Source organism: Hyla sarda, chromosome 3 (genome assembly GCF_029499605.1).
Source record: "Hyla sarda isolate aHylSar1 chromosome 3, aHylSar1.hap1, whole genome shotgun sequence".
In the NCBI taxonomy this organism is placed as follows: Eukaryota; Metazoa; Chordata; class Amphibia; order Anura; family Hylidae; genus Hyla; species Hyla sarda.
Genome location: NC_079191.1, coordinates 429,927,037 through 429,951,073, shown reverse-complemented (window position 1 = coordinate 429,951,073; position 24,037 = coordinate 429,927,037). Strand labels below are relative to the sequence as shown.

The following is a 24,037-nucleotide window of genomic DNA, read 5'->3' as shown; positions in this document are numbered from 1 at the left end:
CAGGGCATGCTGGGAGTTGTAGTGTTCCAACAGCAGCAGGTGGCCAGGCTTTTAGACATTATATATATATATATATATATATATATATATATATATACACATGTATCTCTGTGAGGCCTATGCGTTTGTACGTATATTTAGTCGCCGGTACCGGGCAGCAGACACCGGACCGAGGAGGGGGGATGGAATGGAGGTCCCGCCTGCCGGAAGTGACGTCATGACAGGACGTAACCACTCCAGGAGGAAGAGAAAGATGTCGGCGGCTGAGGAGGAGAGGGGGACCGAGGGCGGCCCGGGGGGCTCAGCGTCCTCCTCCTCGTCCCCCAGCCACCAGCTCCCCCAGAGTAACACCCTGCTCGGACTCCCCATCGTGGCCATCGAGAACATCCTGAACTTCCTGACCTACGACGAGATCAGCCAACTGCGCCTGGTGAGGAGGAGGGGGCGCTGTGCCGGGGGGGCACAATGGAGGCCTGGGCTCTCCATAAGGCTGCACAGCTGCTGCAGAACCTCTTGGACAGCTGCTCATTGGGGGCAGCATGAAGGGGCTTTCTAGGTTAAGGCTAAAACTGTGCTGCAATTTTTCAATATACTTTGTTACATTGGCAAGATCTCTGCTTGCGGTCAGTGAATGAAGCAATCTTTATGGGTTACTTCTAGAAGGTCAATGTTTACATTCCCCCCCCCCAAAAAAAAATGTTATCTGGATTTGGGGGGGGGGCATAACCAGCTCAGGTCATGTGACTTGATAATTTACTAATATACTTTCCTTTATTGTGTCAAGATCTCTGCTTGCTGTCAGTGAATGAATCAATCTTTATGGGTTACTTCTAGAAGATCAATGTTTACATTACCCCCCCCCCCCCCTTCCCAAATCCTAACCTGTCCTGGTCATGTGATTTGCTAATTTACTAATATACTTTCCTTATTGTTTCAAGATCTGTGCTTGCTGTCAGTGAATGAAGCAATCTTTATTGGTTGCTTCTAGAAGGTTAATGTTTACATGCCCCCCTATACCCCCAGGGCTGTGGAGTCGGTAGATAAATGTTCCGACTCCCTGACTCCTCTGTATTAATATGTGAATGTATTTTTATACATTCCTTGAAGGAAAGAAAGGTAACCTACCTGTCATTACCACAGGACTACTGGCTGGGAAGCCAACAGTCTACTGTATTGGACAGTTTGTGTGCTGATCTGCTGCTGAAGATAGGGCAGGGGGAGGATCCAGGAAGGGGCATTTATTATAGAACATGATTTCCCTAGTAGAATAGCATAGTCAAGTTTAAAGGGGTACTCCGCCCCTAGACATCTTATCCCGTACCCAAAGGATAGGGGATAAGATGTCAGATCGCCGGGGTCCTGCTGCTGGGGGCCCCCGGAATCGCCACTGCGGCACCGCGCTATCATTACTGCACAGAGAGAGAGTTCGCTCTGTGCGTAATGATGGGCGATACAGGGGCCGGAGCAGCGTGACATCATTGCCCGCCCCCTTAATGCAAGTCTATGGCAGGGGGCGTGACGACCCCCACGCCCCTTCCCATAGACTTGTATTGAGGGGGCGGGCCGTGACATCATGAGGGGCGGAGCCGTGATGTAACAATGCTCTGGCCCCTGTATCGCCCGTCATTACTCGCTCGCTCTGTGCAGTAATGAGCGCGTGGTGCTGCAGCAGCGATCCCGGGGGTCCCCAGCAGCGGGACCCGGCGATCTGACATCTTATCCCCTCGTGATGTCTAGGTGCGGAGTACCCCTTTAAGCTAACAATCGAGTTTACAAGTTTTTATAGCCTTAGCTGAATGGCAGCAGTTTTTCCAATGGTTTACAGCTTCAGTCTTGAACTATTGACCCTCCATTCCCTTCACTTATACAAGTGTCTCTAGTCCTGCAAAAAACATTTCCTTAACCCCTTATCAGCGAGAGGCGAGGTTACCCATGGGTTCCCTGTAACAGCAGAACACAACACTATGAAAAGTATAAGTATTGCCGCTCCTAATTGTGCGTTGCGTGCCATATAGTAAAGCACATGAAAAGCTTCTTCACGGTCACTTAACGTCTTGGTTTTGCGGTTACGTGAGGCACTGCATGCATTGGTCTTTATTCTTATAGTAGAGAAGTCATTAATTACCGTATTTATCGGCGTATAACATGCACTTTTTAGGCTAAAATTTTTAGCCTAAAGTCTGTGTGCGTGTTATACGCCGATACACCCCCAGGAAAGGCAGGGGGAGAGAGGCCGTCGCTGCCCGCTTCTCTCCCCCTGCCTTTCCTGGGGTCTAGAGCGCTGCTGTCGGTCCTCTTCACCCCCTGGTTATCGGCGCCGCTGCCCGTTCTGTCCCCTTGACTATCGGTGCCGGCGCCGATAGCCAGGGGGAGAGAAGGGGCAGCGGCACCCATTGCCGGCGCTGCTGCCCCGTTGCCTCCCCCCATCCCCGGTGGCATAATTACCTGAGTCGGGTCCGCGCTGCTCCAGGCCTCCGTCGTGCGTCCCCGGCGTCATTGCTATGCGCTGAACGGCGCGGCGCATGACGTCAGAGCGCCGCGCATAGCAACGACGCTGGGGACGCACGACGGAGGCCTGCAGCAGCGCGGACCCGACTCAGGTAATTATGCCACCGGGGATGGGGGGAGGCAACGGGGCAGCGGCGCCGGCAATGGGTGCCGCTGCCCCTTCTCTCCCCCTGGCTGTCGGCGCCGCTTCTCTCCCCCTGGCTATCGGCGCCGGCACCGATAGTCAGGGGGACAGAACGGGCAGCGGCGCCAATAACCAGGGGGTGAAAAGGGCCGACAGCAGCGCTCTAGACCCCAGGAAAGGCAGGGGGAGAGAAGCGGGCAGCGAAGGCCTCTCTCCCCCTGCCTTTCCTGGGGGTATATCGGGGTATACACGCGCACACACGCACCCTCATTTTATCATGGATATTTGGGTAAAAAACTTTTTTTACCCAAATATCCTTGGTAAAATGAGGGTGCGTGTTATAGGCCGGTGCGTGGTATACCCCGATAAATATGGTATAACTTTTTGTGAATTGGGACATTTAAACTTGCTTTTTATTTTTTTTATTCCAATCAAAATTTAGTAGGAGTCGGAGTCGGTGCATTGTTTGCCGACTCCGACTCCAGGTACCCAAAATTTCGTCCAACTCCTCGACTCCGACTTCACAGCCCTGATAAATACAACTCATCGTTTTGGAAAGTTCTCGTTTACCCACAGCAAGCGGAGATGTTGCCAGATTGGATATCTCCATTGGAAATCCGCTGCACTGGCCCACACTCTTAGGGTCTGTTCAGACGTTACATTTGAGGTGCGGTACTTGCTGTATATGGCTTTACCGTAAATGGCCGCAGTTCTGCCTGTGCTGGCTGAGTACAGACTTAAAGGGGTACTCTGGTGGAATTTTTTTTTTTTTTAATTGACTGGTGCAAAAAAGTTAGACAGATCTGTAAATGACTTCTATTTAAAAATGTTAATCCTTCCAGTACTTATTAGCTACTGTATGTTCCACAGGAAGTTCTTTTATTTCTTAATTTTTTTTTTTTTTTTTTTTAAACTTCCTTTCTGTCTGATCACAGTGCTCTCTGCTGACACCTCTGTCCATGTCAGGAACTGTCTGGAGCAGGAGCAAATCCTTATAGCAAACCTCTCCTGCTCTGGACAGTTCCTGACATGGACAGAGGTGTCAGCAGAGAGCACTGTGGTCAGACAGAAAGGAAGTTTAAAAGAAAAGAACTTCTTGTGGAGTATAGAGCAGCTGATAAGTACTGGAAGGATTAAAGATTTTTAAATAGAAGTAATTTACAGATCTGTCTAACTTTCTGGCACCAGTTGATTTAAAAAATATTTTTTTCCCCACTGGAGTACCCCTTTTAAAGGAGAAGCTGAAGGTTTTACATTTTGCATGTATGGGGGGGTCCTGACCACCCTCAACCTGATGGCAGATGTAGCGAGTTGAAATGCAGCCCTCCATATAGAAACCCCTTACATTCAGGAGACATTAGCTGCTTCTTATTCTGCTCTCACTATTAAAATAAACTTGAAAGGATTTTCCAGTTAGTCCATCAATCTGATCGGCAGGTAGTGTAGTGGCCGTGCCTGGTTACAACAGCTCCATATGTGTAGCTGGAAACCCCCTTTAATTTACAAGCAGGTATAGATGTAGAGGCAGTACTATGTGTAGCTACATCACTAAGAGGAAGAGACAGGAAGGTAGTAGAATCTGTATCTGCATTATGTAGGATGGAAAAGAGGGAGGAAGTACTATCTGTATATTCATTATGTAAGGGGGGGGGGGGCATTACTATCCGTACCTACATTATTTACAGAGAGAGAAGGAAGTACTATATGTACCTACATAATTTATAGGGAGGCAGTACTATTTCTATCTACACCTCCCCTTCTCTCTCTGTAAATAATGTAGGTACAGATAGTACTGCCTCCCCTTCTCTCTCTGTAAATATTGTAGGTACAGATAGTACTGCCTCCCCTTCTCTCTCTAAATAATGTAGGTACAGATAGTACTGCCTCCCCTTCTCTCTCTAAATAATGTAGGTACAGATAGTACTGCCTCCCCTTCTCTCTCTAAATAATGTAGGTACAGATAGTACTGCCTCCCCTTCTCTCTCTAAATAATGTAGGTACAGATAGTACTGCCTCCCCTTCTCTCTCTAAATAATGTAGGTACAGATAGTACTGCCTCCCCTTCTCTCTCTCTAAATAATGTAGGTACAGATAGTACTGCCTCCCCTTCTCTCTCTGTAAATAATGTAGGTACAGATAGTACTGCCTCCCCTTCTCTCACTGTAAATATTGTAGGTACAGATAGTACTGCCTCCCCTTCTCTCACTGTAAATATTGTAGGTACAGATAGTACTGCCTCCCCTTCTCTCTCTGTAAATAATGTAGGTACAGATAGTAATGCCTCCCCTTCTCTCTCTGTAAATAATGTAGGTACAGATAGTACTGCCTCCCCTTCTCTCTCTGTAAATATTGTAGGTACAGATAGTACTGCCTCCCCTTCTCTCTCTGTAAATAATGTAGGTACAGATAGTACTGCCTCCCCTTCTCTCTCTGTAAATAATGTAGGTAAAGATAGTATGCCTCCCCTTCTCTCTCCATGTAGATGGAGTACTACCTTGCTATGTCGAGACAAGGAGGCAGTACTATCTGAACTTACACTTAGTGCTGGGCGGTATGAATGTGTATCATGGTATTTTTCAAACTTTTCAAACACCCAAGCTGCGGCTGATTTCATTTGGTGGGGGGGGGGGAGAGAAAAAGCAGGACCACGCCTGCGGGTCATATATGATTCGTACCCAAGCACTCTGCGGCTAATAATTCATTCATTCATTCGAGGGGGGGGGGAGGGGCCCGACTGGTATTGCGGTAAAGGGAAAAATTCACCTGAAAAACACACTGGTATTCGGTATGAACCGGTATATCGCCCAGCACTACTTACACTGTTGACAAAGTGAGAAAGGGAAGCAGTGCTATCTGTTCCTAGATTATTTACAGAGAAAGAAGGGGAGCCAGCACTGTCTGTACCTGTATTTCTTCCTACATCATTTACAGAAGGAGATACTATCTGTTCCTACATCATTTACAGGAGGATACAAGGAGGCAGTACTATCTGTATATCCATCATTTACAGGAGGAGACGAGGAAGCAGTACTATCTGTATATCCATCATTTACAGGAGGTGACGAGGAGGCAGTATTATCTGTATATAGATCATTTATAGCAGGAGACGAGGAGGCAGTACTATCTGTATATCCATCATTTACAGGAGGAGATGAGGAAGCAGTACTATCTGTATATCCATCATTTACAGGAGGAGACGAGGAGGCAGTACTATCTGTTCCTACATCATTTACGGGAGAATACAAGGAGGCAGTACTATCTGTATATAGATCATTTATAGCAGGAGACGAGGAGGCAGTACTATCTCTTCCTGCATCATTTACAGGAGGAGACGAGGAGGCAGTACTATCTGTATATCCATCATTTACTGGAGGAGATGAGGCAGTACTATCTGTTCCTACATTTACAGTAGGAGACGAGGAGGCAGTATTTGTATATCCGTCATTGACAGGGAGGCAGTACTATCTGTTCCAACATTTACAGTAGGAGACGAGGAGGCAGTATTTGTATATCCATCGTTTACAGGATGAGGCAGGGAGGCAATACGATCTGTATATCAATCATTTACAGGAGGAGACCAGGAGGTAGTACTGTCTGTTCCTACATCATTTACAGGAGGATACAATGAGGCAGTAATATCTGTATATCCACCATTTACAGAAGGAGACAGTACTATCTGTATACACATAATTTACAGGATGAGACAGGGAGGCAATACTATCTGTATATCCATCATTTACAGGAGGAGACGAGCAGGCAGTACTATCTGTACCTACATCATTTAGGGTTTAAAACGGCATAAATGAGGGGGGGGGGGCGCACTTTAGCTGTTATGCTGCTTCCCTTAGTACAGTGGTTCCCTGTCCAGGCATGCTGGAAGTTGTAGTTTTCTAACAGCTGGAGGCACCCTTGTTGGGAAACACTGCCTTAGTAGGGGATATAGATCTATGATTTTCACCCTGTGGTATGTGCATCATGGGATAATGTCCTATCTCTAGGGGGCGCTCTGACACTTACTGTGCTTTCACTATCCAGCCCAGTGTGTGATCGGGGGGCCGCTCTGCTGTTCTGTAAGGAGCTCTTCCTATGGACTTGTTGCTGTGCGTTCTCTTTCAGCCTATAGCCCCCTGTTCAGACACGTGGCCGGTGCCCAGGTCATCATGTATATATCGGTCTCTGTCGCACCTTTTGCAGCTCATCCTGTTTGGCAGCAGTGAGCGCAGCATATCGTGTGCCAGCCTGTAATATAAGATGGCGGCGGGGGGTTACGGTGACCTGGTAACTCCATCTCCATCTTCTTGCTGATCTTTGCTGTATGAATATTAATCATCCAGTAAATCAGGGATACGGTGGAGCCAGATCTGCTAAGACATCAAAAACTTTGACCGCTGCGGATCTTAATTTCTGCAGTGAAAATGGGGGATAGTATAGAGCCGGTGTATTCTGAGAAATTGTATACTATATCTGTATATACATCACTTACAGGATGAACGGAGGCATTACTATCTGTATATACATAATTTACAGGATGAGACAGGGAGGCAGTACTATCTGTATATGCTTAATTTACAGGATGAGACAGGGAGACAGTGCTATCTGTATATGCTTAATTTACAGGATGAGACAGGGAGGCAGTACTATCTGTATATACATAATTTACAGGATGAGACAGGGAGGCGGTACTATCTGTATATACGTAATTTACAGGATGAGACGGAGGCAGTACTATCTGTATATACATCATTAACAGGGAGAGATGGGAGTCAGTACTATCTGTATATAATACATCATTTACAGGATGAGACAGGGAGGCAGTACTATCTGTATATACAACATTAACAGGGAGAGACAGGGAGGCAGTACTATCTGTATATAATACATCATTTACCGATATAGACAGGGAGGCAGTGCTATCTGTATATACATCATTAACAGGGAGAGATGGGAGTCAGTACTATCTGTATATAATACATCATTTACAGGATGAGACAGGGAGGCAGTACTATCTGTATATACAACATTAACAGGGAGAGATAGGAGTCAGTACTATCTGTATATAATACATAATTTACCGATGTAGACAGGGGGGCAATACTATTTGTATTTATCACTTACAGGATGAGACACCCGGTAATTGGTTTTCCTGATGGGGGAGGGGTCCTATTTGGCGATCACCTGATCCGATCGACTCCTGCTGGATATGTTTTCTCTACAGTGGCCACTATGGGAGAAATGTGGCATTACATGAAGTCATTAAAACAAATGGCTAACTGTGGGATAAATGTACTGAGACAAGTCTGATAGTGGCTCTCTGCACTGACTAATAGGGCGGGGGGGGGGGGGGGGGGGTCCTGTGTGCAAGGATATGGCTGCATAGAGTCCCCCTTTACGGTTCTCAGCCATGCAATTGTAGTTTTGCTTTAATTGTCCCTTTTAAAGAAGTGTTCCCCAACTCCCAGCATGCTAAGCAGCAGGCATCATGGTCCGGGCAGTGAATGGGAGACCTGCAGCAATGCTCAAAGCAGTGTTTCCTAACCAGTGTGCCTCCAGCTGTTGCAAAACTAAAACTCCCAGCATGCTAAGCAGCAGGTATCATGGTCCAGGCAGTGAATGGGAGACCAACAGCAATGCTCAAAGCAGTGTTTGCCAACCAGTGTGCCTCCAGCTGTTGCAAAACTAAAACTCCCAGCATGCTAAGCAGCAGGTATCATGGTCCAGGCAGTGAATGGGAGACCAACAGCAATGCTCAAAGCAGTGTTTGTCAACCAGTGTGCCTCCAGCTGTTGCAAAACTAAAACTCCCAGCATGCTAAGCAGCAGGTATCATGGTCCAGGCAGTGAATGGGAGACCAACAGCAATGCTCAAAGCAGTGTTTGCCAACCAGTGTGCCTCCAGCTGTTGCAAAACTAAAACTCCCAGCATGCTAAGCAGCAGGTATCATGGTCCGGGCAGTGAATGGGAGACCAACAGCAATGCTCAAAGCAGTGTTTGCCAACCAGTGTGCCTCCAGCTGTTGCAAAACTAAAACTCCCAGCATGCTAAGCAGCAGGTATCATGGTCTCGGCAGTGAATGGGAGACCAACAGCAATGCTCAAAGCAGTTTTTGCCAACCAGTGTGCCTCCAGCTGTTGTAAAACTACAACTTCCAGCATGCCCGGACAGCCGAAGGCTGTCCGGGCATGCTGGGAGTTGTAGTTTTACAACAGCTGGAGGCACACTGGTTGGCAAACGCTGACATGCAGTCTGCAAGATTTCGCGCAGCACCTACAAATACTGATGTTATGTGTCATGGCATTCCTTGTCTCCTGTGGACAGGGCTGTGGGGGAGGGCTCCTGCAACAGCTGGTTGCCTTACAGTCAAGACGGAGGTTGTACATGGGAATGTCTGATCTCCAGGGATATATAGAGATATATATATATATATATATATATATGTAGTGTTCCTAAATTGTCTTACTCTTCCTGTATCATCTTGTCTTATAGGTCTGCAAGCGCATGGATCTGGAGTGTCAGCGCATGCTGAACCAGGGCTTCCTGCGGGTGGAGCGCTACCACAGCCTGTGTCAGAAACAGGTCAAAGCACAGCTGCCCAGGTACGGACGGCCGCCATATCCACTCACAGGATCGCCGCCTAGGGCGCTTCTCCTTTCCTAGCTCTGTGCCAAGCGTAGGAACACATTCCTTACAAGTACATTCACGAGGCCTCTCTATGCCGAATATACAAATTTGGAATCGTGAATCTATAGCCACAAGAATGTGGGATAATATATACGTAGGAATAAAGAGATGGTTAACTAGTGGTTGGTCTATTAATGGGCGCACGTCAGAGCTGATAAAAACGTATGTACACAGTGACCTCACCAGCAGAATAGTGAGTGCAGCTCTGGGGTATAATACAGGATATAACTCAGGATCAGTACAGGATAAGTAATGTAATGTATGTACACAGTGACCTCACCAGCAGAATAGTGAGTGCAGCTCTGGAGTATAATACAGGATATAACTTAGGATCAGTACAGGATAAGTAATGTAATGTATGTACACAGTGACCTCACCAGCAGAATAGTGAGTGCAGCTCTGGGGTATAATACAGGATATAACTCAGGATCAGTACAGGATAAGTAATGTAATGTATGTACACAGTGACCTCACCAGCAGAATAGTGAGTACAGCTCTGGAGTATAATACAGGATATAACTCAGGATCAGTACAGGATAAGTAATGTAATGTTTGTACACAGTGACCTCACCAGCAGAATAGTGAGTACAGCTCTGGAGTATAATACAAGATATAACTCAGGATCAGTACAGGATAAGTAATGTAATGTATGTACACAGTGACCTCACCAGCAGAATAGTGAGTACAGCTCTGGGGTATAATACAGGATATAACTCAGGATCAGTACAGGATAAGTAATGTAATGTATATACACAGTGACCTCACCAGCAGAATAGTGAGTGCAGCTCTGGAGTATAATACAGGATATTACTCAGGATCAGTACAGGATAAGTAATGTAATGTATGTACACAGTGACCTCACCAGCAGAATAGTGAGTACAGCTCTGGAGTATAATACAGGATATAACTCAGGATCAGTACAGGATAAGTAATGTAATGTATGTACACAGTGACCTCACCAGCAGAATAGTGAGTACAGCTCTGGATTACAATACAGGATAAGTGAACACGCAATGTTACCTTTATAAAGTGACTTGACTTTTTATGTTAATTCACATGCACTTGTAGTTGCTTCTTTACATTTAAGCGCCAAGCATGCTTAGCAGTGCCGAGTGTGTTCAGCATGTTGTCTTGTATACGGTCTGATCATCTCCGGTTCTCAGCACCGTGCAGAGGGCATTGTGGTCCCTGTGTACTAGTAAAACATATAATGGATCTCTCCTATAAAGCATGTGATGTCACCCCTGCGGGCAGGTGCAGGAGAGATTAATCGCGTGTGAAGATGGCGCTGTCCGTGACCGAGCTCAGGCTTAATGACCTGACCATTATGTAATACATGGCATCTTATTCTGTAAATGACAGATCCCGGGTCACTGTTCTGTACTGTGAAGTGGACCTTTCCCCAGCAGCAGCTGTCGCATTATATTAAAGGGGTACTCCGGTGGAAATGTTTTTTATTTTTTTTTAAATTAACTGGTGCCAGAAAGTTAAACAGACTTGTAAATGACTTCTATAAAAAAAAATCTTTACCCTTCCAGTACTTTTTAGCAGCTGTATGCTACAGAGGAAATTATTTTCTTTTTGAATTTCTTTTTTGTCTTGTCCACAGTGCTCTCTGCTGACACCTCTGTCCGTGCCGGGAACTTTTCAGAGCAGCATAGGTTTGCTATGGGGATTTTCTCCTGCTCTGGACAGTTCCCGATACGGGCATCAGGTGTCAGCAGAGAGCACTGTGGACAAGACAAAAAAGAAATTCAAAAAGAAAAGAATTTTCTCTCTAGTATTCAGCTGCTAATAAGTCCTGGAAGGGTAAAGATTTTTTTTTTAATAGAAGTAATTTACAAATCTGTTTTACTTTCTGGCACTAGTTGATTTAAAAAAAAATAAATAAATGTTTTCCACCGGAGTACCCCTTTCAATGCAGTGTTTTCCAAACAGGCTGCCTCCAGCTGTTGCAAGACTACAATTCTCAGCATGCTAAGCAGTAGGTATCATGGTCTGGGCAGTGGATGGGAGACCAACAAAAATGCTCAGCAGTGCTTCCCAACCAGTGTGCCTCCAGCTGTTGCAAAACTAAAACTCCCAGGATCCTGGTGAGGAAAAAAACTAGGCGCCATGATGAATTTCCTAGTCCTGACGCCTGGGATTTGTTGAGCCATGGGTGAAAAAGTCATAGAATGAGCCGGATTTATTAGATTTTGCACTACTTGTGTTTTCAAAATTGTGTGCCTCCAGCTGTTGCAAAACTACAACACCCAGCATGCCCAGTGAAGATCAAAGATCTATATCACCTACTAAGGCAGTGTTTCTTAACCAGGGTGCCTCCAGCTGTTGCAAAACTACAACACCCAGCATGCCCGGACAGCCGAAGGCTGTCCGGGCATGCTGGGAGTTGTAGTTTTGCAACAGCTGGAGGCACCCTGGTTGGAAAACATTGTATTAATGAGTTCCTCTTCTTTTTTTTTTTTATGCAGGCGAGAATCAGAAAGGAGGAATCACTCTCTGGCCCGTCATGCAGACATCCTGGCTGCGGTGGAGACCAGGCTCTCACTACTTAATATGACTTTTATGAAATACGTCGACTCTAATCTGTGTTGTTTCATCCCAGGCAAGGTAAGAATAATCCGAGGAGCTTTACGTGAGAGCAGAGTAAATCGGCCCTAATCCCCCGAGGACCGATGATTAGAGTTGAGCGAACCTACAGTAAATCGGCTCGTATGCGAACCTCGCAGCTCGGCTGTTGATTATTTTAGTCTGCGTAAATCAGTTCAGCTTTCCAAGGGCTCCAGTTGCCTGGAAAAGGTGGATACAGACCTAGGAGACCTAAGACTGTCATCCCGGACTTTTCCAGGTAACCAGAACCCTTGGAAAGCTGAACTAATTTACGCAGGATAAAGTAATCAACAGCCAAGCTGCAAGGTTCGCTACGAGCCGATTTACTGTAGGTTCGCTCAACTCTACCAATGATGAGTGTGTTTGTGGTGAACAGGACAACGGCTGTAATATACAGCTAGGACTGCGCTCCTGTGTGCCTCCAGCTGTTGCAAAACTACCACTCTGCATGCCTGGACAGCGTTTGGCTGTATGAAGATTCTAATGATTTCTTTTACCGATATATATTTAGAGATGAGCGAACTTACAGTAAATTCGATTCGTCACAAACTTCTCGGCTCGGCGGTTGATGACTTTTCCTGCATAAATTATTTCAGCTTTCAGGTGCTCCCGTGGGCTGGAAAAGGTGGATACAGTCCTAGGAGACTCTTTCTTAGGACTGTATCCACCTTTTCCAGCCCACCGGAAAGCCGAACTATTTTATGCAGGAAAAGTCAGCAACCGCCGAGCTGAGAAGTTCGTGACGAATTGAATTTACTTTAAGTTCGCTCATCTCTAAAATAAATATGTGTGTGTGTATGTATATAGTGTGGGGCCCCCACTATACATGGTGAATGGCGTGTAAAAAAAAAAAAAATGAATAAAATAAAAAAAAAAAAGCTTATCATTTGTTAAACCTATGTATCTTCTGGGACTCTGGCAGACTTTATCAATAGAGTGCAGATCTCATCGATCATTGCAGTACATATGTACTGCATTGATCTGTATGAGCAATCAAGTGATTGCTCATAGGAAAGTGTAAAAAAAAAAAAAAAAAAAAAAAAATAAAGATAGAGATATATACACACACACACACACACATTTAAACAAGAACCCCTTTATTTTTTATTTATTTTTTAAATCATGTCCCAGAAAAAAAAGCATCAAAATGTTTTATTTCAAATTGGTACCAATAAAAACTACAGATCAGGCCGCAACATTTTTTATTTTCATTTTAATCTGATAAAGCCCTAAAGGACACAGAATGTACATGTTGGCCATGCGCCTGCTCTTGCCTGATGACGCGCACTTTATACCGATGCGTCCCGACTGCTATCGCCAGCCAGGACCCACAGCTAATGCTTCTGGGAAATATCGTTGCCGGTTGCTCAGGGATGTTGATCGGGACCTTAGCAACGAACTTGCAGGGTCCCGATCATCTGAGATAATGGGTGGAGGGTCCCTTCCCGCCTTCATCCTGTCCGATCGTCTATGTTCTATGGCACAGCAATGCTCAGTATATAAAAATCACAAGATTACATGTAATAGTCGCCTATGGGGACTAAAAAAATAGTGAATCAAAATTGATATGAATAAGTCCCTTCCCTAATAAAAGCTTAAATGGGCACTGTCACCAACTTTATTTTTTGATATGTTGTAGTACTTATGTACTACAACATATCTCCAATATACTTTTATTATTTATTTTTGGGAGTAAAATGTTATAAAAAAAACAGCTATTTTGGATTTTTATTTATTTTTTTAATTTTTTTTACATTCACGCCGTTCACCGTACGGTATCATTAACATTTTATTTTAATAGTTGGGATATTTACGCACGCGGCGATACCAAATATGTGTATAACATTTTATTTTTTTTTTTTTTTTTTTTTTTTTTTTTACACTTTTTAGGGGTGAAATAAGGAAAATTGGACAATTTACCTTTTTATTGGGGGAGGGGGTTTTTCACTTTTTTTTTTTTTTTTTTTTTTTTAAACTTTATTTTTATTTTATTTTTTTACTTTTTATTTTTACACTTTAATAGTCCCCATAGGGGACTATTTATAGCAATCATTCTATTACTAATACTGTTCAGTGCTATCGGTCATCTTCTACTCTGGTCTGCTTGATCTCAGACCAGAGCAGAAGACTCCCAGAAGGCAGCGGAGGCAGGTGAGGGGACCTCCGGCTGCTATGCTGGATGATCGGATCACCGCGGCAGCGCTGCGGGCGAATCGATCATCCATTTAAATGACAGCGATGCTGCAGATGCCATGATCTGTATTGATCACGGCATCTGAGGGGTTAATGGCGGACATCTGCGCGATCGCGCAGCCGGGACCTGCCGCGCATGACGCGAGCATCGCTCCGATGCTAGCGGTTATGCATAGGACATAAATGTATGTCCTGATGCGTCAAGTACCAGCTCACCAGGACGTACATTTACGTCCTGTGTCGTTAAGGGGTTAAATCAACTGGTGCCAGAAAGTTAAACCGATTTGTAAATGACTTCTATTAAAAAGTCTTAAACCTTCCAATAATTATCAGCTGCTGAAGTTGAGTTGTTCTTTTCTGTCTGGCAACAGTGCTCTCTGCTGACATCTCTGCTTGTCTCTGGAACTGCACCGAGTAGAAGAGGTTTGCTATGGGGATTTGCTTCTACTCTGGACAGTTCCCGAGACACGTGTCATCAGAGAGCACTTAGACAGAAAAGACCAACTCAACTTCAGAAGTTCATAAGTACTGAAAGGATTAAGATTTTTTTAATAGAAGTAATTTACAAACCTGTTTAACTTTCTGGAGCCAGTTGATATATAAAAAAAGGTTTTTTCCTGGATAACCCCTTTAAATGTCCGTACTATGAACTATAATGTTAATGAAACCGCACGGTCAATGGTGTAAACATAAACAGGGATGTGAAAATCCTATTGCCCGATGCCCGGGACATGTAGTTCCGGGTGCCGGGCAGGTGAATTTTTCATAGCTTTAGCCCAGTATCAAATATTATTATTATTTTTTTTTTATTATTACCGTATATACTCGAGTATAAGCCGAGACCCCTAATTTCAACCCAAAATCCCAGGGGGGGGGGGAAAAAAAAAAAAAAAAAAAAAAAAAAAAAAAAAAAAAAAAAAAGTTATTGACTCGAGTATAAGCCTAGGGTGGGAAATACATCATCCCCCCCTGTCATCATCCAGACCCGTCATTAACATCCTCATCATCATCACCGCCTGTCATCATCCAGACCCTCATCATCATCACCTGTCATCATCCCCTTGTCATCATCCCACACATCCCCCCCCCTTCATCATCCCCTTGTCATCATCCCACACATCCCCCCCCTTCATCATCCCCTTGTCATCATCCCACACATCCCCCCCCTTCATCATCCCCTTGTCATCATCCGCCCTCAGTGGTCTTCAACCTGCGGACCTCCAGAGGTTTAAAAAAACTACAACTCCCAGCAAGCCCGGGCAGCCATCGGCTGTCCGGGCTTGCTGGGAGTTGTAGTTTTGAAACCTCCGGAGGTCCGCAGGTTGAAGACCACTGCGGCCTTCGACATCATCCAGCCCCCTCTCACCCCCTTTAGTTCTGTACAGTACTCACCTCCGCTCGGCGCTGGTCCGGTGCTGCAGGGCTGTCCGTGGTTCCGGGCTGCTATCTTCACCGGGGGGCCTCTTCTCCGCGCTTCCGGCCCGGAATAGAGGCGTTGCCTTGACAATGACGCAGAAGTACGTTGGCAATGAACGTACCTCTGCGTCGTTGTCAAGGCAACGTGACTATTCTGGGGCCGGGCCCGAAGCGCTTAGAAGCGGCCTCCCCGGTGAAGATAGCAGCCCGGAACCACTATCCCACCGGACCACCTCCTCTCCGGACAGTCCTGCAGCACCGGACCAGCGCCGAGCGGAGGTGAGTACTGTACAGAACTAAAGGGGGTGAGAGGGGGCTGGATGATGTCGAAGGCCGCAGTGGTCTTCAACCTGCGGACCTCCGGAGGTTTCAAAACTACAACTCCCAGCAAGCCCGGACAGCCGATGGCTGCCCGGGCTTGCTGGGAGTTGTAGTTTTGAAACCTCTGGAGGTCCGCAGGTTGAAGACCACTGCGGGTGGAGAGTTCACTCGAGTGTAAGCCGAGGGGGGTGTTTTCAGCACGAAAAATCATACCATATATACTCGAGTATAAGCCGACCTGAATATAAGCCGAGGCCCCTAATTTCACCCCAAAAACCCAGGAAAAGTTATTGACTCGACTATAAGCCTAGGGTGGGAAATACATCATTCCCCCCCCCCCCCATGTCATCATCCAGACCTCAGTCATCATCATCCCCACGTCATCATCCCCACGTCATCATCCCCCCGTCATCATCGTCCCACCCCTTCCCTTCATCATCACCGCCTGTCAATCCCTTAATCAGTGGTCTGGTCTTCAACCTGCGGACCTCCAGATGTTGAAAAACTACAACTCTCAGCATGCTGGGAGTTGTAGTTTTGAAACATCTGGAGGTTCGCAGGTTGAAGACCACTGCGGCCTTCGTCATCATCCAGATCCCGTTTAGTTTTCTACTCCCCTCCCCTCGGTGGGAAGGAAGGGTGAGCTGGTCCGGGCCATCTATGCTGCAGGGACCGTCCGGTGGGGAGGCTTAGTCGTTCCGGGCTGTCCATCTTCACCGGGAGGCCCTCTTCTCCGTTCCGGGCCAGCCCCGGACTAGTGACGTTGCCTTGACGATGATGCACAGGGATGTTCATGCGCAGGGACATCCCTGTGCGTCGTCGTCAAGGCAACGTCACTAGTCCGGGGCTGGCCCAGAGCGGAGAAGAGGGCCTCCCGGTGAAGATGGACAGCCCGGAACGACTAACCCTAACTTCCCACCATTGGGTGGTGAGTAGAAAACTAAAGGGGGGTCTGGATGATAACGAAGGCCGCAGTGGTCTTCAACCTGCGAACCTCCAGATGTTTCAAAACTACAACTCCCAGCATGCTGGGAGTTGTAGTTTTGCAACATCTGGAGGTCCGCAGGTTAAAGACCACTGAGAAGGGATTAACAGGTGGAGAGTTCACTCGAGTATAAGCCGAGGAGGGCGTTTTCAGCACAAAAAATCATGCTGAAAAACTCGGCTTATACTCGAGTATATACGGTATTATTATTTATTTTTTTCCACACCCCTGATATAAAAAAATTTTAAAAATAAATTTTAAAAAATCCAGAATTGTTGATTTCTGGTCCATGTAAACAAACAACAAAAAACGTGGTCTCAAATGGCTGGAGGTGCTCGACCCCACATGCAGTTTTGCATTTATACTGGGGGAGCAGATCCTGCCCTTGTAGTCCGTTGCTAGGTTCGATCCCCAGCATAAAAATGCATACAATGGAGGATGCCTGCAGCGGACTACAAGTGCCACAATAGAATCCTACACCAGATATACGGTGTGGATGTGTAACAATTAGAATAATACAATACAGGAATATGGGTGCACTACTGTGGTCGATGTAGTAGAAAAAATGTATAAAAAGCGATCAGAAAGTCTCATATGGTACTGATAAAAAAACGCCAGATCACGGAGCCAAAAATAATCCCCCTTATATAGCCCCGTATACGGAAAAATAAGGGTTACAGGGGTCCAAAGATGACAATTTGAGGAATACAAATTTTCCTACAAAAAGTAACAAATTTTCAAAAGCAGTAAAATAAAACCTATATAAATCGGGTATCGTTGCAATCATATTAACCTACAGAATAAAGATGAAGGTTATTAAAAAAAAACAAAAGCCCACAAGTTGCAGAATCGATTTTTTTTTTTAAATTTTTTTTTTGGGCTTTTGGGTCCCATAAATAAATATATATATATATATATATATATATATATATATATATATATATATATATATATATATATAAATATATATTATAAAAAATTTTTTTTTTTTTTTTTTACCGTAAAGTTTGTGGTACGAGTGATGTCATCCGAAAGTCCAAAACTTACGGTGGGGAAAAAAAAAATAAAAAAACAATCCCTCTTATGGGTCTGTAGGTGGAAAACTGAAAGCGTTATGGCTATTAGAAGGCAAAGGAGGAAAAAAAAATCGAAAGTTGCGGCCCTATTATTTATAAAGCCAGAAATAGAATTTTCTTTAAGCAGGACGCCTGTATACAGGGAGACAGACGCTTATTTATACAACCACTGTATCTGGATTGAGGATATAAATGTGCACTTCTCTCCAGCAGTCACTAGATGGCAGTGTCCGATCTCTTTTGTGTCAGTCTGCAGGACGTCACTGCACAGTCTTATACCTAAATTATCTCAGCTTGCACCCAGTTGCAAAACTACAACTCCCAGCATGCCCGGACAGCCTTCGGCTGTCCGGGCATGCTGGGGGTTGTAGTTTTGCAACAACTGGAGACACCTTAGCTGGGAAACTCTTCTCTTTATGCTATCCCTATGTCTCACATTGTCACTTGCGCTGCGTGAACTGGATTTAATCGCACCGTTGTTCCCGTTACAGGTTATTGATGAAATCTACAATGTACTAAGATATGTTAACTCTACAAGATCCCCTCAGCGAGCTCACGAGGTCCTGCAAGAATTACGAGACATCTCCTCTATGGCTATGGAGTATTTTGACGAAAAAATTGTTCCCATCCTTAAGAAGAAGTTACCTGGCTCTGAAGTGTCGGGGCGTCTCATGGGTTCTCCTCCAGGTACTGTGATTCTCCTGTATAAATTATGACTTCCAGGATAAACACTCTTCTGTAATTTTAATTTTTCTTCTTTTTTTTAATTTATAATAATATAATAGTTATTATTAATATAATACAATAATAATAATAATTATTATTATTAATAGAATATTAATATTATTAATTTTAGTATTAATAGAATATCATTATTAATAATATAATAATTATTAATAATATTATTATTATTATTATTAAAATACGGTAATAATGATAATTCTATTAATAATAATTATAATTATATTAATATAAATAAAAATTAACGCTAATTATAATCATAATTATAATTGTTATTAATAATGATGATTATTATAATTAGCGTACATTTTTATTAATATCATTATTATTAATATAATTATTATTATTGCCACTTAAAGTATTTTTAGGGCAGTGCATCATTTGTTTTTTGCTTTCATTTTCCCAAAATTGCCAAAAAATGCTGCTTAGGCAATTGCACAAATCGCAGTAAAATGTGTAATTCAATAATTTTGGAAAATCACAGCCAAGGAGAAGTCCCGTGGAAAAAAAAATCGTATCCCCTATCCACAGGATAGGGCATAAGTTTTAAATCGCGGGGGGGGGGGGGGGGGGGGGGGGTCTGACCAATGGGGCCCCACACGATCTCATGTATGGAGCCCCGGTTCTCCACAGCGGCGCATCACGACCCCTGCCCGAAGCGGGAGATGTGCCCCCTTCATATAGCTTTTTAAGAGAGAGCGGCTATCTTCCTCTCTCCCATCGAGTTATATAGAGGGGGCGCGGCGGGGGCCGTGACGCTCCAGTGTGGAGGAGAGCAGGGGCTCCATACAGGAGATCATGGGGGCCCCAGCGGACCCCCCCCCCCCCCCCACGATCTTAAACTTTCTTCCATGAAACTTCTCCTTTTAATTAAGTCTAGCCCCCCCTGCAAATCAAGGGCAATGTAGACAGCATGAAAAGTAAATCAATATGGCTGAAAACTAGTACCTGCCACATAAGTTAAATCAGGTAAGCACAAGGCATACACAAGACCCTCTACGTTATTCAGCTAATAGCCTATGCCGTACTATATAGGTAAAAAAGAAAAAAATTCTGCATTGCTTCTTCGCAGTAAAACTTATCCCCTATGCAGAGAATAGGGGATAAGTTTTAGATTGTGGGGGGTCCCAGCGGATCTCCTGCACAGCACCCCAGCAGTCCCCAGGAAGGGGGTGTGTTGACCCTCGGCATGAAGCTGCTGCCCGCACTCCCCCCTTCATGTATCTCTATTGGATTTGGAATAAGTTTTTTTTACTGCACTGGGGTACTCCAATGGAATTTTTTTATTTTATCAATAAACAGATTAGTAAATTATTTCTATATAAAAAAAAAATCTTAATCCTTCCAGTACTTATCAGCTGCTGTATGCTCCACAGGAAGTAGTGTAGTTTTTTTTCCAGTCTGATCACAGTGCTCTCTGCTGTCACCTCTGTCCGTGTCAGGAACTGTCCAGAGTAGGAGAAAATTCCCATAGCAAACCTCTCCTGCTCTGGACAGTTCCTGACATGAACAGAGGTGTCAGCAGAGAGCACTGTGTTCAGACAGAAAGGACTGCACAACTTCCTGTGGAACATACAGCAGCTGATAATTACTGGAAGGATTAAGATTTTTTTTAATAGAAGTAATTTACAGATCTATTTAACTTTCTGGCACCAGTTGATTAGAAAAGTTTTTTCCTCCGGAGTACCCCTTTTTAAGTACCACATTTTTGTTTACAGCTGTGGTGACACTATAACTTCCAGCATACCCTTACAGCCATGTGATTGATGTATGACGTGTGACTGTCTTGGGTTTTCATGTGGCAATTAAAGGGGTATTCCAGGAAAAAAAACTTTTTTATATCAACTGGCTCCGGAAAGTTAAACAGATTTGTAAATTACTTCTATTAAAAAAATCTTAATCCTTCCAATAATTATCAGCTGCTGAAGTTGAGTTGTTGTTTTCTGTCTGGCAACAGTGCTCTCTGCTGACATCTCTGCTTGTCTCGGCAACTGCACAGAGTAGAAGAGGTTTGCTATGGGGATTTGCTTCTAAACTGGGCGGTGCCCGAGACACGTGTCATCAGAGAGCACTTAGACAGAAAAGAACAACTCAACTTCAGCAGCTCATAAGTACTGAAAGGATTAAGATTTTTTTAATAGAAGTAATTTACAAATCTGTTTAACTTTCCGGAGCCAGTTAATATTTTTTTTACCTGGATAACCCCTTTTAATCTATCTTTCTTCTTCTCTACGTAGTTCCGGGTCCTTCCACCACCTTGAGTACAATGCAGCTCTTCTCCAAGCAAAACCCGTCGAGACAGGAAGTGACGAAACTAGTACAGCAGGTGAAGGCCAACGGGGCCGGCCTGACCGTCCTGAGGCGGGAGCTGTCCGAGCTGCGCACCAAGGTACAAGAACAGCAGAAACAGCTTCAAGACCAGGACCAGAAACTTCTAGAACAGACCCAAATCATAGGCGAGCAGAACGTCCGCCTCGCCGAGTCTAGAGCACAAACTGCGCGACGTGGTGGAGAGCGCGGTAGGCCCCTCCGGAGCAGGCCCCAGGATGAGTCCCCCCGGAAACGGAAGAAAGTAGTCGGGGGCGCGGACTGTCCTAGGAAATCAAAGCGCCTCCGAACCCGGAAGTAACTGGATAAAACCTAAAAAAGAAAAAAAAATGATAAACTGTTTTAGCTAGCGGCATGGTTTCCTGGACTGGGCACTGGTGGACAACCGAGGCGCAACTGGAGCGCAAAATGTTGTTGTAGGTTCCACTTTACCCTTCCATGCAGTTCAATGCCACAGTTACAGATGAGCACCTTGCAGGTTACTCCTTAGTTCCATACTTCTTAGTTGTTTTTTGTTGTTTTTTTTCTCTTTATTTTGCAGCCATTAGGAGGTAGGTTACCGTGGAAACGTCATTGCTGTCGATGGATCCAGCGAATGCACTACATTACATGTGTGCAGGAAGGGATAGTCTTTCTACTGAGAAATGTATTTATTGACTGGACGAGGGTCCCATCTCCTGCATCCTACCACCAGATACTGACCGCTTATCTTTATAGGGCAGGGTTTCCCCAAGCAGGGTGCCTCCAGCTGTTGCAAAACTACAACGCCCAGCATGCCCGGACAGCCGAAGGCTTGTCCGGGCATGCTTGGCGTTGTAGTTTTGCAATAGCTGGAGGCACATAATTTAGAAAACACAAGTAGCGCAAATCGAATAAATCTGGTTCATTCTATGACTTTTTCGCTCATGGCTCAACAAATCCCAGGCGTCAGGACTAGGAAATGCATCCTGGCGCCTAGTTTTTTGCCTCAACAGCATGCTGGGAGTTGTAGTTTTGCAATAGCTGGAGGCACATAATTTAAAAAACACAAGTAGCGCAAAATCGAATAAATCTGGTTCATTCTATGACTTTTTCGCCATGGCTCAACAAATCCCAGGCGTCAGGGACTAGGAAATGCATCCTGGCGCCTAGTTTTTTGCCTCAACAGCATGCTGGGAGTTGTAGTTTTGCAATAGCTGGAGGCACATAATTTTAAAAACACAAGTAGCGCAAAATCGAATAAATCTGGTTCATTCTATGACTTTTTCGCCCATGGCTCAACAAATCCCAGCGTCAGGACTAGGAAATGCATCCTGGCGCCTAGTTTTTTGCCTCAACAGCATCCTGGGAGTTGTAGTTTTGCAACAGCTGGAGGCACATAAGTTTAGAAAACACAAGTAGCGCAAAATCATATAAATCTGGTTCATTCTATGACTTTTTTCGCCCATGGCTCAACAAATCCCAGGCGTCAGGACTAGGAAATGCATCCTGGCGCCTAGTTTTTGCCTCTACAGCATCCTGGGAGTTGTAGTTTTGCAACAGCTGGAGGCACATAAGTTAGAAAACACAAGTAGCGCAAAATCATATAAATCTGGTTCATTCTATGACTTTTTCGCCCATGGCTCAACAAATCCCAGGCGTCAGGACTAGGAAATGCATCCTGGCGCCTAGTTTTTTGCCTCAACAGCATGCTGGGAGTTGTAGTTTTGCAATAGCTGGAGGCACATAATTTTTAAAAACACAAGTAGCGCAAAATCGAATAAATCTGGTTCATTCTATGACTTTTTTCGCCCATGGCTCAACAAATCCCAGGCGTCAGGACTAGGAAATGCATCCTGGCGCCTAGTTTTTTGCCTCAACAGCATCCTGGGAGTTGTAGTTTTGCAACAGCTGGAGGCACATAAGTTAGAAAACACAAGTAGCGCAAAATCATATAAATCTGGTTCATTCTATGACTTTTTCGCCCATGGCTCAACAAATCCCAGGCGTCAGGACTAGGAAATGCATCCTGGCGCCTAGTTTTTGCCTCAACAGCATGCTGGGAGTTGTAGTTTTGCAACAGCTGGAGGCGCCTTAGTTGAAAAACACTGCTACAGCTCCCAGGTTTCCATGATAGTTGAAGACATGCTGGGCGTTGCAACAGCTGGAGGCACATAATTTAGAAAACACAAGTAGCGCAAAATCGAATAAATCTGATTCATTCTATGACTTTTTCGCCCATGGCTCAACAAATCCCAGGCGTCAGGACTAGGAAATGCATCCTGGCGCCTAGTTTTTTGCCTCAACAGCATCCTGGGAGTTGTAGTTTTGCAACAGCTGGAGGGCCCATAAGTTAGAAAACACAAGTAGCGCAAAATGTAATCTGGCTCATTCTATGACTTTTTCACCCATGGCTCAACAAATCCCAGGCGTCAGGACTAGGAAATGCATCCTGGCGCCTAGTTTTTTGCCTCAACAGCATGCTGGGAGTTGTAGTTTTGCAACAGCTGGAGGCGCCTTAGTTGAAAAAACACTGCTACAGCTCCCAGGTTTCCATGATAGTTGAAGACATGCTGGGCGTTGTCGTTTTGCAACAGCAGGAGGCACATAATTTAGAAAACACAAGTAGCGCAAAATCATATAAATCTGGTTCATTCTATGACTTTTTCGCCCCCATGGCTCAACAAATCCCAGGCGTCAGGACTAGGAAATGCATCCTGGCACCTAGTTTTTTTTGCCTCAACAGCATGCTGGGAGTTGTAGTTTTGCAACAGCTGGAGGCGCCCTGCTTGGGGAACACTGCTATAGGGTATGTAAACTTTTGCAAAAAAAAAAATATATATATTAAAGAAAATTGTATTGCTCCAGTGCATCTAAGGATTTTGTCAGAGGTGAATGGCATTGGGAGGATTTCCCAAAGCTCTGACATCTGTGCCAACTAGAGATGAGCGACTTTACGGGGATTTAATTCGTCACGAACCTCGCGGCTCAGCGGGTTGCTGACTTTATCCTGCATAAATTAGTTCAGCTAATATAAGCTGCATTACTCCAGGCAGGAAAAAGAAGGATATAGCCCCAGAGGAGGCAAAAAAACAA

At 44.8% G+C, this 24,037-nt stretch overlaps 1 protein-coding gene and 1 long non-coding RNA gene across 2 annotated transcripts; both read left to right on the top strand.

Moving 5' to 3' along the window:
* Window positions 1-217: 217 nt before the first annotated feature.
* FBXO28 (F-box protein 28) lies at window positions 218-22,335 on the top strand. The gene is given in 7 exon segments (XM_056568471.1): window positions 218-430; window positions 9,116-9,225; window positions 11,785-11,923; window positions 18,406-18,601; window positions 20,893-21,137; window positions 21,139-21,196; window positions 21,199-22,335. Coding segments are annotated over 7 exon segments (1,047 nt in total). The 3' UTR covers window positions 21,285-22,335.
* A 646-nt stretch (window positions 22,336-22,981) lies between these two features.
* LOC130363112 (uncharacterized) lies at window positions 22,982-23,805 on the top strand. Its single transcript, XR_008891729.1, has 2 exons — window positions 22,982-23,065; window positions 23,491-23,805. It is a non-coding gene; the product is annotated as an uncharacterized LOC130363112 (long non-coding RNA).
* The last annotated feature ends 232 nt before the right edge of the window (window positions 23,806-24,037 follow it).